We start from the raw sequence: 16466 nt of genomic DNA, 5'->3' as shown, positions 1-16466 counted from the left end.
CCACCTAGGGGCCCCACAACTAACATTTTTAAAACTATTTCTTATTATTGAGATCTCACACCTTTAAAGCTCACAGTTGAGTGATTCTCAGTGTGTTCACAGGGCTGTACAGCCATTACCACGGCCTAGTTCCAGAACATTCCATCACCCCCAAAGGAGACCCTGTACCTACTAGCAGTTGCTCCCTGTTCTCTCCATCTTCCAGTCCTTTGCAACCACTAACCTACTTTGTGGGGATTTGCTTATTCTGGAAATTTCATGTAAGTGGAATCATACCACATGTGGCCTTTTGTATTTTTTTCACTTAGAATAATGTTTTCAGAGCCTGTGTATGACCCCGTATGTCGTACCTCAGTGCTCGTACGACTTGACGTTCTGTTGTATGGACTCTCAACGTTCATGGTTGGCAGGCATGTGGGTCCTTCCTAGTTTTTGACTATTATGAAGCAGGTTGTCAGGAATATTCATTTACAAGTTTTCCTGCGAACCTGGGTTTTCATTTCTCTTGGGTGCATATCTAGGGGTGAGTTGCTAGGTCACATGGGTGACTGTAACTTTTTTGAGAAACTTTCCCAAAGTGGCTGCACCATTTTACATTCTCACTGTCAAGGTCGAGAGCTCTAAGCTTTCCCGACCCGGTTTGGGTTTGTGTCTTACTAAAGACTGATGACGGTGAGCATGGTTTCCAGGGCTTATTGGCCATTTGTATATTTTCTGTGGAGAAACGTGTACTCAAAATTCTTTTCCCATTAAGAATCTTCTGTTTTTTTTTGACAAGTTATAGGAGTTCTTTGCAATAATCCGGTTACTAGACTCTTACCAGATACATGATTTGCAAAAGATGGTGAAGAATATTTTAAGAAACAGGTTCACTACTGATGCGTGCTGCAGCATGGACGACCCTTGAAAGCACTGCGCTCCGTGAAAACGCCACGTTGTGTAATTCCATCTATTTGAAATGTCTAGAAGAGGCAAATCCATGAGGATTGAAAGTAATTACCAGGAGCTGGGAGGAGGGGCTAATGGACAGTAACTATTAATAGATTACAAAGTTCCTTTTGGGAATGATGAGAATATTCTAGAATTAGAGAGTGGTGGTGATTGTACAACCCTTTTGAATAGACTTAAGATGATTAACTAGAATTTAAATGGGTGATTTTTTTATTATATGTGAATTATATCTTGATAAATCTTTAAAAAAGAACAAGCGTTATTTTGTTTTTTGAACTATTGAGGTTTGTACCACTTTGGAAGATAGCTGGAGAGTTTGCTACTGGCCAGGATGCCAGGCCTTTTATCTTTGGCAAGAGAGGGGAGCGTGTACTGTCTCTGCTGTTCCTTTTTTTTTTTCCCACACTGTCCCTGGGGGAGTTATACTTGAACAAGTCCCTCTTTGCTTATGTGAACTTGAGACACCATTTACTTTCAGATTTATTTACTTATTTTTAAAGATTCATTTATTTTAGAGAGAGCGTGTGAGCGGGGGCCGGGGTCAGAGGGAGAAAATCCGCAAGGAGACTCTCTGCTGAGTGCAGAGCTGTCTGTAGGGCTTGGTCCCAGGACCTGAGCCCAGATCGAGTCAGCTGCTCACCCGACCGAGCCACCAGGTGCCTCTACTTACAGATTAAACTTCAATTTTGTTTGCATGATAGGATCAATTATTAGATGCATCTTTCCCCACCCCAATGTCTTCATTTGGTTCCAGTTAGGGGCCCTGAGGTGCTTATCCTATAACCACATCTAAAGGTAAACCATGTTTGAGGTCGCGTGGGATGGAGGGTTAGATTTTTGGTTATAGTTTGAGTACTTTTTTCAGAAGACTGACTGCTACACTGAAACAATGCTGGTACGTTAGGGGATTTAAATTGGGGGAAAAACACCTTTTTCCCCTGCGTCTGATTTTCTCACTAGTGAGCGCTCTACAGTTAAAGTTCATCTTTATAATACCTGATTTTTTTTTTGTCAAATTTTTGTAGATTTTGATCTATGTGAAATTGCAGCAACATCTGCCTCCATGACTTTCTAACATTATCAGTAAACATTTTGTGCAATAGAACGCGGGATACCAAGTAGGGAGAGAAGTATTTTTCCTTTAAAAAAAAGTTTTCTGGGTGTATTATTCATAGCTCGATGAAAATAGTCCCTCTAAGCTGTTCACAGTTTTAAGCTCTGCTGGTACAGAATCCGTTAATTCTATTGTGATGCAACCTCTGGTTCTCCGATTCTGATGGAGAATTCCTGAGGCGGCAGCTCCATCTCGGCCATCCTGTGCCATGAAGGTCTCCCCTTGCGCCCGGCGTGTCTCCCGCCTCCCCTCCTGCCCGTCCTCACCCGTTCTCACCTCCCAGCTAACACGGAGCGCGCTTGTAAGGTAATGTAAGGTAACGTGTGTGATTTCTGTTCCGTTTCCAGTGGAAGCTGTAGCCATGACCACCGAGGTAGGCCTCGCAGCTGAGGTGAAGCAGGAGCCCGAGAAAGTGGGCGCCGCCGCCACGGAGAGGCCTAAGGAGGCAGCAGAGAACCGGCAGAATCCGCCCTCGGAGCCCTCGGAGGAGCCCGGGCTGCCCCCGCCTGCAGCTGACAGCCCAGGTCGCCCCCGCCAGAAGAGGGAGGGGGAGCCGTCGGAGAGCAGGGGACTCGCGCGCTTCCTGCCGCCCTGGCTGAAGAAGCAGAAGTCCTATACGTTGGTGGCAGCCGGGGACAAGGAGCCGAAGGAGCCCCCGCGGGCTGTCGTGGAGCAGGTGGCAGGTCCAGAGGAATCTTCTCCCGAAGGGGAGAGGCCGCACCAGGCTGAAGCCCAGGAGCGGGCTGGGAGCAGACAGCAGGAGGTGACAGCCGGGGTCAAGGACGAGAAGCCCGAGAAGCCCGCGGCCAGCCCTGAGGCCCAGGTGTGTCTGAGACCGAACCTGCGGGCGTCAGCCGCGTGGTGACCCAGGAGAGCTGTGCTGGAGCGGCTTCACCTGCCGTGTCTGCGGCGTGGGGCCCACTGTGGTGTGCTACGGCCTTCTCCTTACTACTTCATTTTTATTTTACTTTTTTTAAAAAAAGATTTTATTTATTCATGAGAGACACAGAGAGAGAGGCAGGGACACAGAAAGGCAGAGACACAGGCTGAGGGAGCAGCAGGTTCCATGCAGGGAGCCCGATGCAGGACTCGATCCCAGGACCCTGGGGTCACGGCCTGAGCCGAAGGCAGTCGGTCCACTGCTGAATGGCTCCCCCGAGCCCACCCCGCGTCCCTCGTTACTTTTTTTTAAACCTTGCCAAAATAATAAGGCCAAAAAATGGACTATATGTGCAAGCCACAGAAAACATTCACATTCCTTCCTTTTAAGGTTCGACAGATACTGTGTGGATCCTTCCTTCCCTTTCTAAATAGCGTGGATTGTTCTACCTCTGACTCAATGTATGTAAGCGTTCAGTGAGTCAGAAGAAGGAGATCTGTATGTGCAAACATTTTGGTTACTTCAGCCTAGGTTTTACCATGGCATGAAATTATAATTAGAAATTTTATTATTTGAAATGATAGTTAAATTTTAGTGGCCAGGATGTATTTTCTTTGACTCATTCAATGCTGAAGTTACCAAATTGGCAAATGAAGAGGTGGGAGGCGGATTGGGGGAAGGCAGATACGGGGAACATCCTTGCCAGCAAAGCTTTGAAGTCTTTGGGAGTCAGGCCAACAATTTTTTAAAAAATATTTTATTTATCTATTCATGAGAGACAGAGAGAGAGAGGCAGAGACACAGGCAGAGGGAGGAGCAGGCTCCATGCAGGGATCCCAATGTGGGACCCGATCCCAGGACTCCAGGGCTACACCCTGGGCCAAAGGCAGATGCTTAACCGCTGAGCCACCCAGGGATCCCGGGGCCGACAAGGTTTCTGACAATCCCAGTTCTTACTACAGATTTCCCTTTGAATGCTCGGTCTTCTGCAAGTTGGTCAGCTTTACTATGCGCTTGCTTTTTCCCGTTGACAGTCTGCTGAAGAGGTGGGTAAGGGCAAAGAGAAGGTGGACGAGGTGCAGGAAGACGCGTCGGAGGAAGCAGCGAAGAGGGAGAGCAAGGAGGTGCAGACCAATGAGCTGAAAGCAGAGAAGGTCGCCCAGAAAGCCGCCAAGAAGACCAAAATGGTCCAGTGCAAGGTGATGCTCCTCGACGGCACCGAGTACAGCTGTGACCTGGAGGTGAGCGTGGCGCTGCTGGCTGCTGTGTGGCGTCCAGTGAGCGTGGGAGCCCCGGCCACCTCGCATGGGGGTGGCACACTGTGCACGGTTTTCTCTTCCTATAAGCCAGTTGTCAGTTTGCTTTAGAAAACAGGAAAACCGCAGGAGGGTCATGTCTATTCCAGACAGTATTTCCTGACCCTTGGGGAGGATGGGGGGTAGTCAGGTGTTTGGCCGGTTTGGACTGGCCGTGTGTGTTCTGAGTGGGCGTGAAGTATTATCACCCTTGTCCACAAGGGTTTTGCTGGAGGAGAACCAGCAGTGGTTCTCCGTTGATTATTTCAAGAGCCAGGATAATTGCAGCGCTTAACCCTACCAAAGGGTTTTTTTTTTTTTTTTTTAAATCCTGAGTCAGATAATGACAAAATCGAGCCCATTTATTTAGTTTCATTTAATTAAAAAACACTCATGACTTGCAAAGCGTATAATTCATTAGTGTGGATGTGACCCAAACCAATAGAATTTTTTTAAAGTGTCTAGTGCCTTATCATTTTGTCAGAAGAGCTTGTTGCTTCTCATAGCTCAGTGACTTGATTTACAAGAACGTAGGCTAATAGTTGTTCATGGAAGAACTCTGTCAAGCGCTGGGGCTGGATTCTCTCAGGTCACACGTGTACGACTCTACGCGAGGTAGGTATTTAGGTATTTACTGTGGGTATTTCCCCTGGTTTCCTGGGGGAAGGCGTAGACAGTTTAACTTGCCTGGAGCGTCATGACTAGTTTGTGGGTGACCCAGAATTCCAGCCATGGCAGTTTGACTCTGGATGTCATGAACAGAACTACCCTATTTCATTTGCTACGCATGGGACCTAATTTGTTCATTTAAAATATGGTCTCAAATAAATAAATAAATAAATAAATAAAGGTTTCTAAATCTTTTTTTTGGGTCTTCTCATCTATTAAATATTTTTCCTAATTCCTTGCATTCTTGCTTATTAAAAATAGAAGTTATACTTTTAACTACAATGAAAGCATTCAGCTTGGTTAGTTGAACAGTAGTTTATTATATATCTAAACGTGCACCAGAGCACAAGGTTGCTAAGACGAATGTCTCATGGTCCTTGCCTTTATCTACTTTACTCATTTTAGTTATGATTATTCTGATACTTCAGTTATTTTTAAGAACAGGAACAGCAAAAGAGGATTAAGAATCCTTAACACTCAGAGAGAGAGGGGGAAGGGGCGGCAGGTAGACGGACGCTGCGTCTGGGGTGGTCTCACCTTGACTCAGTTACATTTGATCACATTCCCTTGTTTCTCCCTCTTATCCTGAATGTTAGGGCGTCTAAACTGTGAGAACCAGCTTGATGGTCACTTGACCTTGAGCCATGATTCAAGCAAACAAAGGCCTAGAAACTGTAGAATATAAGATTGCTTAGGTCCCTCAGAAGGTTCCAGCTCTCTCTGAAGCTCTTTGTCACCAAACCTCAACATTTACCAACGTGTTTTATGATTTAAATCTATTTTTGTTGTCTATCTTTTAAAATACCAAAATGTACGTAAAAACATCAACATGTGTTTAAAAACTACAAAAATCTAGAAAGTAATGGATGGTTGTATATATTCACCATAAACATTTTAATTCCATGTTCCCATTTTGCCATTTGTTTCAGATTTATTTTTTTTTTAGATTTATTTATTTATTTATTTATTTATTTATTTATTTATTTATTTAACAACTAAGACCTTGAAGACCTTGGTAAAGTCTGAGTCCCATCTCTCCTCCCTTGCTCTGTGCGACAGCGTGTAAATCTCTTGCGTGTATTTTAACTGTGAATGACCAGTTTCTCCATCTTCTGCGCTGTTTCTTTGTGTGCTTCGGTGGGTTGTGGGCCTTGCACGGTTCTGCAGGGAATTGTGACCTTGATAGGCTGTGATTTTACTTCCTCAGACTTCCAGGTGCTGCGAAGTGATCTCCAAAGTGCTCGTGCCACTTTGAATTCCAGCTACTAACCACCAAGTGGAACTTTTCCCACATTGTCTCTACTTACTCCTGATGACCTGGCACTCATTTTGTAACTCTTAATCTAGGGTTTTTGCATATATTACCTTTAATTTTCTCTCAACCCTTGATGAGATCCTGTGGCCTAGGGCGTAAGCCCCATAGAGTTGCTTCCCTCTTAATATTCTCTGGAAATGTTTGGGTAAGTCAGGATTACCTGTTCTTGGGAGATGTGATACAACTTCCCTTTAAAACTGTCTTGTCCTGGTGGAAAGAGTAGAGAGTGGGTTTGTTTGTTGTTGTTTTCAAGTCATTGATTCACTTTCCGAATACTCAAGAGTTTGTTTCTGTTTTTCCTTGAGTTTTAGTAATTCACAGTTTTACTAGAAACTGCATTTCATCTAATTTGCTTAATCCGCTGGCATGAAGGTTTTCATAGCATCGTCGTGTTGTGCATTCAATTTTTTTTAAGATTTTATTTATTCATGATAGAGAGAGAGAGGCAGAGGGAGAAGCAGGCTCCATGCAGGGATCCCGACGCGGGATTCGATCCCAGGACCCCAGGATCATGCCCTGGGCTGAAGGCAGGTGCTAAACCGCTGAGCCACCCAGGCTGCTCTGCATTCAATTTTTATTCCATTTTTTTTTTTTTTTAGTGTTGTTTGTCTTCCCCATCCCCTACGCTGCAGATCATTCTTCCTAGAGTTACCACTTTAATTTTTTTTTTTTTCTGAAGAAACAACTTGGTTTTGTCGTTTGTTTTTTCTTTTCTACTTTGTTGAATTTCCCCCCTTTTGCTCTTTATTTTTTCCTTTGGATTACCTTGTTTTTCTAATTTCTTGAGTTGAATATTAAATATACACATGCTTCCATGACTCTGGTTTTCCTGTCAAGTATCTCGTTGCGAGCACAAGTTTTGAACATAGGGCTCTTCATTGCCATTCAGTTCTTTATGTTTTTGCATCCCCTTATGGGTCATTTTTGACCACTGACGTTTTTCTAAATTTTTAAATTTCCAAAGTATGTGTGAACATATGTGTGCATGTCTTGGGGGAAGAGGGTGTTTTTCATGTGTTCAGATCTTCTGTTTTATTAGTTTGGCCTGGTTTCCAGATCTGTCCTTTTGGTTAGTCTTATTAATTATGTGGTTCATGTTGTTTATTAACCATTTAACTGCTTAGCTTATCAACTAATGAGAGGTGTGTTGAATTCTCTATAATTATTGATGTGATAATTTCATATTTCTATAAGTTTATGCTTTATAAAATTAGAGGCTAGATTGGTGCAAAATTTTTTCCTTTTTACCATTATTTAGTACCTTTAGGTTTATTTTGACATTAATATTACAGCACTGGCTTTATTTTGGTTAGGATTTGCCTGGACTTTTTCCATTTCTTTGGTTTTAGACATTATGCCCTTGTGTCTTTGAGGAGAGGCGTGTTTTTTAATCCTTGTTTGGGAATTCAGTCTGAACTGGCGAGTTCGGGCCAGCTATTTAAATGATCACTGATGTGTGGCCATTTCTGCCATCTGATGTTAGGTGGTCTGGTATTTTTCTTAGTTTATTGTTATTCTTTTAGGAATATTTAAGTGTTTGATAGACATAGTTGACTTGATAAAATCTAATATTAATCACTGTGCCCCCCCCCTTTTTCCTCTGGTTAGCACTCATTTATTAGAGGTCAGATCTCATTTTGAAATGGTACAAAATAACATTCTTCTCTGTGTGACTGTTCCCTCTTCTAGGACTTTGCTGCTCATGAGAAATGAAGTTGTTAGGGTGCTTGAAGCAGAGTTGGGAAAGAGTGCAGAGTTAAACACAGCAAAGTTTGCAATTAATGAACATTAAATTCACTGAGACTGAAATTGGTTCCAAAAGCGTGGGGGTCTTGGGGCACCTGGGTGGCTCAGTGGGTTAAGCATCTGATCTGCTTCTGGCTCAGGTCGTGATCCCAGCCCCGTGTTCACTGGGGTCCCTGCTCTTGCACTCACTCTCTTTGTCTTTCCCTTTAAATAAATGAAATCTTTTATTTTATTTTATTTTATTTTATTTTATTTTATTTTATTTTATTTTATTTTATTTTATGTTTTGTTTTATTTTATTTATTTATTTATTTATTTATTTATTTATTTATTTATTTATTTTTATTTATGATAGGCACACAGTGAGAGAGAGAGGCAGAGACATAGGCAGAGGGAGAAGCAGGCTCCATGCACCAGGAGCCTGATGTGGGATTCAATCCTGGGTCTCCAGGATCGCGCCCTGGGCCAAAAGGCAGGCGCCAAACCACTGCGCCACCCAGGGATCCCAAATGAAATCTTTTAAAAAAAACATGGGAGTCTTTTAATGTACAGATTGTCTATTTAGTTGATAAATGTTACTTAATATATCATTGAAAATGAACTTTTGAGGACCATAAATTTGAAATAAGTGTGTAGCATGTAGGTGTTGAGTAATCTTTTTTCTTTCAAGCACCAAGCAAAACGCAATGTGAGTAGGTTTTGGTGATGTGATCCCAGCAGATTTTATGTACCTGATTCATTAGGATTCTAAGCAGCGACTTTATGTCTGACCATAGGCTGTAACTCCTCAGTGTCATGGTAGCTGTTCTAACAACGCACATGTTATAGGTTGTATTTCCTCTTTTATCCGGTTTTTTTTCCCGTTTTGGTTCCCTGGTTGCTTGCTTAGTATCATCAGGATGGGGCTGTTATGCATCAGGCCTGCTGCTGTTTTCCGTTCACCAGCGGAGCCCAGAGGACAGTCGTCACGTGGTGTGAATGCTCTCGTGTTTCCCGTCCCAGCGCTGACCTCAGACAGATTGGGTGATGTGCTGATGCTGCTTATCTGTGGTTCTGCAGCTCCACACCGGAAATGGGTGTCTAAGGACTACTTGGGGAAGTATGCTGTGGGAAACCGTAGCTGTTGATGAACTTGCAAGCACTCAAGGAAGATGAATACAATGTGGGAAATAAATACTTTCACTTTATTTGGTTTGGGAGATTAGATTTGTTCCCATCTGTCTGCAGTCATTAAAGATTCTGTCTACCGTGACTTTTTAGATGCCTGTTGTTATGGTTTCTTTTCTTTTTATATGTACACGTGTCTAATTTTCAACTAGACCTATAGGCTATAGCATCCCCACCGAAGAGGGCCTGATTGTCTTCACTTTTAGGGCACCTTCAACAGGGGAGGGAAGCATGGTCTGTCGAGGAGTCTCGAGGAGTTGGAATGACCTAACTTAGACCTTATAGAGTCAGATGAGGTTCGAAAGGGCATTCAAACGCCAGGATGAGAGGATTAAAACTGGTCTGTAGAGCAGAATTTTCTGGGGGAGAAACCGAGGAGGTTGCAAAGTCATCGGGATGGAGGATCCAGCCCGGTGAAGAATACTGTTTAGATTTTAGAACCCAGTAAGTAGCTGCGTGGCTGCAGTAATTTAAGGGGGAACTTGTTTATTCACTACATTTAAGATCCACATTAATGGTCTTTAGAGAGATGATCTTGTCAGTGTGATTAGAGGCAGTTTCCTGTTTTTGTTAACCTGTCAGAACCTTTGGGCTACAAAGGCACCCCTTTTAAGCCATTTCATGCAAATGGTAGTGTATTAACTAAATAGCTTTTCCTGAAGGTAGTTCTTGGGGAGATTATTATTTGTCCTAGCATCATCTGTATCTCCACCGACTTTCTTAAAATAAGTAGCTGGATCTCCATACGTCCATCTGTATCCCTATAGCCCTTGTTCCGTTCACTTTAGGCTTCTCCTTTCCACATTTTTTTCTCCTCTAGGCCATCTGAGACTCTTCTTTCTTGAACCTTAGGAATTAAGTGGATACAATTGCTCAGGGAACTGAGGCAGCTCTGTTTTCAAACACTAATTATTATCTTTAGGGTCTGCATTCTTTTGAGGTAAGAGTATGTGTTGTTAATAAGTTGGCAAAAATGCCTCAAACACAATGTTTGGGAGCATAAGTATTGGATAAGAGGGCATTTTAAGAGAATGATTATGGTTAAGTGAAAAAAACAGTATGGAAGTGGCTTGAGTGTAATGAGTGTTATTTTTGGCTTAGGTAACAATAGGCTTATTGCTAAGCCATGCGTTGATTTTGACCCAAGGCCTAGTCTGTGTGCATTTGTTCCAAATCTTTATGAAAGTGTTTTTTCATTGTATTTAGTTAAAATTAAAATTTATATTTTATGCTAATTCGTCCTCTTGGTAATGAAAGATCTCAAATATTTTTTTTGAGAACTTTGAAGATTATATTTTTTTACCGAAGAAACTATAATTCCTAGTTTTTGATACATCTGTTTTTATCTTACTGGGATATTTAATGGTATGTACAAGCTTGTTTAGCACCAGAATTTGAATGGAAGGAATTTTAGGGAGTCTCCTGGGCTCTGCATGCGTGTTCCAGAGTCTCAGCTGTAGGATTCTGGTGATGCGGCCGCTGATCATTTCTACAGTCAGTGTGTTAAAACAGCGGGGCTCTTTCCTCTCAGGAAAATATAGACTAAGATTTAGTTGAAGCTGTGGATATAAAGTCAGGGGACCTAAGTTTCCATTTCTTTTGGCTCCCTGGATGTCTTCGGCCAGTCACTTCCTCTTTTCTATTCTCAGATTGCAAAGTGAGAATGAAAATACTTGCTTCCTCTGTTTCTATGATTGAGCTGGTTTTACTACAGCTGATAAGTCTGTCTATTTTTTAAGTCTGAAAATAAATGTGAAAGTTCCCGCAAGACTTTGGGAGCAAAAGCGAATGTGTATTCCTCTGGCATCCGAGAGCTGTTCCCACGTGTTGGTTTTAGTCTGAGAATTGAGTGCATTGTTCCCGCCCACGCAGGAATGCCAGTACCTTTTCCCCTTAGTGCCATGAATAAGGCGATCAGAATGTGGGCTCCTCCATCAGTGCTCTGATGATAAAAGTGTTTATCAGAAAGCAGAGTGTGGCAAGGTCGCCTTCGCTTGTGCGGGCTACGGTCTCAGGAGCCCAACTTGATATCATTGCTTTTGAGTGTGTTTTATTCATTTACGTGATGGCTTGTTCCGCATTCACTCTCCACAGCGGTTCCTCCAGCCCTCCGGCCCTGACTCTTACTAGGATTGTTGGTTAAAGAGTTCTAACTCTCTCGGTACTTGTGGAGGGTCTACAAGTGGTGGCACTCTCTACACCCACAGAATGGTGTTAGATTTAAACAAGTGTGGGTTCGCGGGATGCCCAGGTGGCTCAGCGGTGGAGCGTCTGCCTTCGGCCCAGGGCGGGACCCCGGGGTCCTGGGATTGAGTCCCGCGTCGGGCTCCCTGCAAGGAGTCTGCTTCTCCCTCTGCCTGTGTCTCTGCCTCTCTCTCTCTCTCTCTCTCTCTCTCTCTCTCTCTCTCTGTGTCTCATGAATAAATAAATAACATCTTAAAAAACACCAAAACCAGATATGGATTAGGAGCTTGGAACAATTTTAATCAGCGTATATTATGGGCAATAGAAAATCCTAACAGTATAGGTCCAGGTGGAATGTCTCCGCTGTCTGTCCAACGGTCCTTTTAGCTTAAAAAACTTAAGTTGGTCATTCTGTTCACTCACCTGTATTTACTAAGTGGGGGGAGACTGCTGTGGCAGGTGAGGGGCTTGAGGAACAGCAGCGAGTGGGGGGGGGGGGCGCAGGGCAGAGCGGGGCCTACCCTCAGGTCCCCCCGAGCTGGGAGTTCAGGGCTCCCTCAGGAATGGCCGCAGACGAGCTTGTGACCCCCGTCACTGGGGGATCGTCGGATTCCCCCTGCCAGCCTACGAGGTCTAATCAGGCACATCCTCAAGGACCTTTTCTTCAAGTTTCCGATCAGACGGTCCCTGCATTTTGATTTCCTGCGCAGCCACATGAGTCCTCCCTGTCATTTAACGTCCAGCCTTTCCTTACTCTGAACTTGTTCGCACCATTGATCGGGCAGTTAGTCACACTCTGGCTCCTGGAGGAGTCACGTGTATTGTGTTGAAAACCTGGTGTTGAAAACCTGGTAATTTCTCGTATTGTTTTTTTTTTCCTATTGTTTCCTCACCTGGATTGTTAAGTCCTTGAGGAAAGGAACTTTCTTCTCTCTCCCCATGGGGCATTAGCCCAGGACTCTGTACCGTACTTGTAGAAAGTGTTTGTTGGTTTATTCTTTTCTACTTTCTTGGATATGTATGAAATCTCCGTCCTTCCTGTCTAAGCCAAATGATTGCACTTGCTTATTTCTGTTCCTAATTCTTCTTTCCACCTTCCGATCAGAAGATTTGGGTGCGTGTATAAATATGTGTACCCCCCTCCCCCATTGCTGCTTCTGCTGACCACTGCCCTGCTCTCTACATACTTAGGAACAGCAGGCTAAGTTCTTATAGTAACACTTCAGGGGCTTAAATGAATGAAAACAAATTCCTACAGAAGGCTGTGAGATTGCTGGGAGAGAGCCACGCAGAAGCGGGTGCGATGTGGCCCTGGCCCTGAGCGCGGCCTGGAGGGGGCCGTTGTTCCCAGCCTGAGCGTCTTGCTCCTATGGACACTTGAAGGCAACGCCCCCCCCCCGCCCCCCCCCCCCCCCCCCGCCATGAGGAACCATCCTGAGGTAACTTTGAAGGCAAGCACCGTCACTTCCTGGCCCGTCCACACAGCTGCGGGCACAGCGATTGGCCATTTCCCGCTGAATACCGCATAGTAAGTGTCCACTCTAACCTGAGGGTGGTGAACAGACACCGGGTCTTCGAATTATTTTTTTTTTTTTGGTTTGGCGCGAACATGATTGGAAGGTTGAGGAAGATGAGAAGTGGCGGGGAAGGTCATTTTCAGGATCAGGTTTGCACTTTAAAATCCGTTCTGGTACATTCTCTGCAGTCACTACAGCGTCTAGGCATTGAAGCTTTGTAGCTCCTCGGGGCCCCTGGGTGGCCCAGTCGTCGGTGTCCGCCTCGATTTTGGCTCCGGTCGTGATGCCGAGGTCCTGCGAGCAGGCCGCGCAGGGAGCTCCGCTTGGGGTTCTTTCTCGCTCCCGCTGCCCCCCGCCCCCACCCCCCCACCCCCTCCCGCCCCAGCGTGCAGCTCGTAGCTCCTTGGCAGGATTCATCAAATGAAGAAATGCAGTCTGTTTCCGCCAATGTGCATAGAAAGCCCCAGATGACTAAAACATCAATCTCTTCATGCAGGGTGGCTGAATGGCTCAGGTGTTGATAAAGCCTTTGTCGGGTCGCCGTTTCTATGATTCGGTTCATTACGTTCCGCGACGGAGTTGGACAAGGACGCTGGTAGAAAAGTTAAGAGTATTACCGCCAACGTTTTTGCTGAACTCTTCTATTCCGCAGAGGCCCCTGCAGACAAAAGCTCCGTTTTACTAACCACATCTCAAAACTGCGTTTCATTTGTGGAATATGGCGTTTTAACCTGTTTAGGGTTGAGTCTGATTTTGTGCATCCCCTAGTTGTTTACGTAGAGAGGAGAATTAACCCGACGCTTACGATCCGTTGGTTATATCGATCTCTTTTCATATTTCTGTCAGCAGCAATTTAAAGCAAAGCCAGTAAGAATGCTCTGCTAAGCTATTCTTTGCCACAGAAAGCCTGTATGAATCAAATGTCAAGATTCATCCTAAGCAAATAGTTTGCAGAGAATGTGCTGGCCTATGGAAGTTACTGCTTCTGGTTTTTGAAATAAATCCTAATGGAAAATGGTACTTAGCAACATTTAAAAGATGATACTTTAAAAAAAATCTGGGGCTGTTCATCTGGCTAGAAGTTTGATACCAGCCTCTATTTATGTAACAGGTTTAGTCACTTTTAAAGAGATTATACTTTTTCATAGATTTATGCCAAGTCTTGCTCTTCACACTAAATAATAGGAAAAGTTAGATAAAAGAAAATATATTTTCATTTCTTAGGAATTCTTTTGTTGACTGGGTTGCTGACATCCCCTAGTGATGGCATGTAATTTTTAAGAAAATAGGAAGTTAAATCATATTTGCACGGTATTTTACAAATTTGGTCTTAGAATCCTATTCATTTAAACATATCTTGTGTGTTCGGAAATAATTTTTATGCCCAAATATTGATTTGTTTCCTACTTTTGCTGAGAAGATAAAAATCTAAGTATTTTTCCTCTCAAGCTGCTTATGAATTTTATGTTCAAGAATAAACTCTCCAAATGAAGCCAGGAGTATGATACGAATGTAATTATCGTCCTGTTTATGGGTTAGATAATAACACGGAGGTATCATGTTGTCATCGGCTGGAATTGGCAACTCCTCGCGGGGGAGGAAGGAACTCCTAGATTTTGAAGAATGAGGTATTTAGGAAACAGCTCCTAGCCCATTACATTTTTTTTTTTTAATTTAAAAATCGTTCAGTAGTAATAGCCATGCAGAAATACGGGGTTATAAGAATAGATTGTAATGCCTGCTTCATCCTTGGTCAAGGTTGGCTTGAGAGTGAACCTTTGTTAGGAGGAGCAAGCCAGTGTTGCTAGGTTTGACCCAAGCTCTTCTTGGCTTGGTTTTGACTAGAAATCCTCCCAGTTTACGAAGCCACCGCATCACGCGGGTCACTCCTGCCAAACATCATGGTAGAGGGGCTCCCACCCACAGGAGATTACAAAGAAAACGAGAAACCTAAATGCATGGACTCGACCTCCCAACCTTTTTCTATCTACTTTCCAAAATTTCATCGGCACATACTCTGTTCTCTTGTTACCCCTTGTGTCTGGGTGGGGGAGAAGGACGGTGTGCTTGTGCCCGTGTGCTCGTCTACACGCGCGTGACATCATTTTCTGTTCTAAGCTCTCATAGGTGCGGAAGTAAATGCGTTGCGCTGAGCCTGCCGTCTTGAATTGGCAGTTCACCGTCTCCTTAGGGGAATTTGAGCACTGAACACGTTTTATCTCTAGGACGAAGTGAGCCAGGCCATCCTCTCCGTGTAGCACATACCATAGCTGTCAGCAGGCTTTCAGGTTACCTCACTATAAAAAGCCCTTTCATACGTTGTTGTGGTAGCTTTAGGCTTTAGTAGCATCTGTTTTGGTATTTTGTTCATTTTCCTGCAGATGCCTTTTGTTTATTTTCTTGTCTCATTATTTCCTGCAGGTGTCTGGATTATCATTTTATTCTGCTTTTGTGTTTAATTTGGCAGAATGAAGGTGGGTCATAGGGAATGAAAGGATGGAAAGGCTATTCTAGCGCAAATACATTTTACTGGTTTTTGTGACTAATAGGTGTAATTCACTTCTTAGTTGATTTGGGTCATTATCTGTTACATAAAGCATGTGGTTTTGTTCACCAAACGTTTCTGGACCAAGCGTCCATGATCCTGTTGAGGAAGAGTCTTTCCCCTCTGCTCCCTGGTCAGAACTCGTGGGGCAGAGGCGGAGGTGAAGGCCTCCCCCCGGGTTCAGGCTGGACTTCAGACGCCCTTCTAGTAAGACTGTTCTGGATGTGGTGATTTGGGGAAGGATCCAATGTTGACATTTCCATGAAGCTTTCTCCCCCATCCTGAGATGGATTGATTTTAGAGAGGGGAAAAGAGGAGCAAAGGGAGAGGGAGAGAGGAATCCCTGCCGAGTGAGGAGCCCGAGGTCATGAGATCATGACCTGAGCCGATATCAAGAGTCGGACACTTAACTGAGCCACCCAGGTGCCCCTCTATAAAGTTTTTTTCTTCTTTTAAAAAAAAGATTTTATGTATTTGCCAGAGTGCGAGCGCGCACAAGGAAAGGGAGAGGCAGGCTCCCCGTGGCACAGGGAACCTAGTGGGGCGCGATCCCAGCACCCCGAGATCATGACCTGAGCCGCAGGCAGACGCTTCACCCGCTGAGCTGCCCAGGCACCCTGAAGCTTTTTAATTTGTGGAATATTCTCCTTTTCCCCACAGAAATCGATGGAGGTAGGGTGAGCTGTTGTAAAGCTCCCACTGGTAGAGTAGTTCTTAAATAGGCTTCAGTTGAAGGTTCGCTTCATTTCAGCATCTTGAAATCTGGTTGCGTCATGCAGTCTGTGTCAGAAGAAGCAGTTGCATCCACCCCGCTGAGGTCTCACAGTGTCGCAGAGGTGATGCTACGAGGTTTGCGGGGTCAGCTCACGTGCTGACGGAGCCCGGGGCTTCAGCAACGTAGGACGAGGGAGAGCGTGGTACAGGGTCCGGTTGGGCACGCGTGCATACATTAGTTCTTCATTCACTGCGCCCCGGTCCGTCAGGGAGGGGATACTGGCCCTTGCTCATCAGGCCTGTGAGCAGAGTGAGTAGAATGGCAGGGATTTTCACGTGGACATAACTGCCAAGCACGGTGGTTGTGCA

At 44.4% G+C, this 16466-nt stretch overlaps 1 protein-coding gene across 25 annotated transcripts in view; it reads left to right on the top strand.

Annotated features, from left to right (window-relative positions):
• The window catches only part of EPB41L2 (erythrocyte membrane protein band 4.1 like 2), a 192536-nt gene that overhangs the window by 87760 nt on the left and 88310 nt on the right, over window positions 1-16466 (top strand). For 23 of the 25 annotated variants that reach the window (XM_077902897.1, XM_077902919.1, XM_077902927.1 and 20 more), the window contains 2 exons: window positions 2413-2888; window positions 3980-4186. In XM_077902897.1, coding sequence (XP_077759023.1) covers window positions 2427-2888; window positions 3980-4186 — 669 coding nt within the window. In that variant the 5' untranslated portion in view covers window positions 2413-2426. Of the gene's footprint in view, window positions 1-2221; window positions 2280-2412; window positions 2889-3738; window positions 3879-3979; window positions 4187-16466 lie in introns of those variants that run through there. The other 2 variants (XM_077902909.1, XM_077902970.1) reach the window with 2 other exon arrangements.

This window comes from Canis aureus, chromosome 1, assembly GCF_053574225.1.
Source record: "Canis aureus isolate CA01 chromosome 1, VMU_Caureus_v.1.0, whole genome shotgun sequence".
NCBI classification, from domain to species: Eukaryota; Metazoa; Chordata; class Mammalia; order Carnivora; family Canidae; genus Canis; species Canis aureus.
The sequence above is the reverse complement of the archived record's forward strand: the minus strand, read 5'-3'. Positions and strand labels throughout refer to the sequence as shown.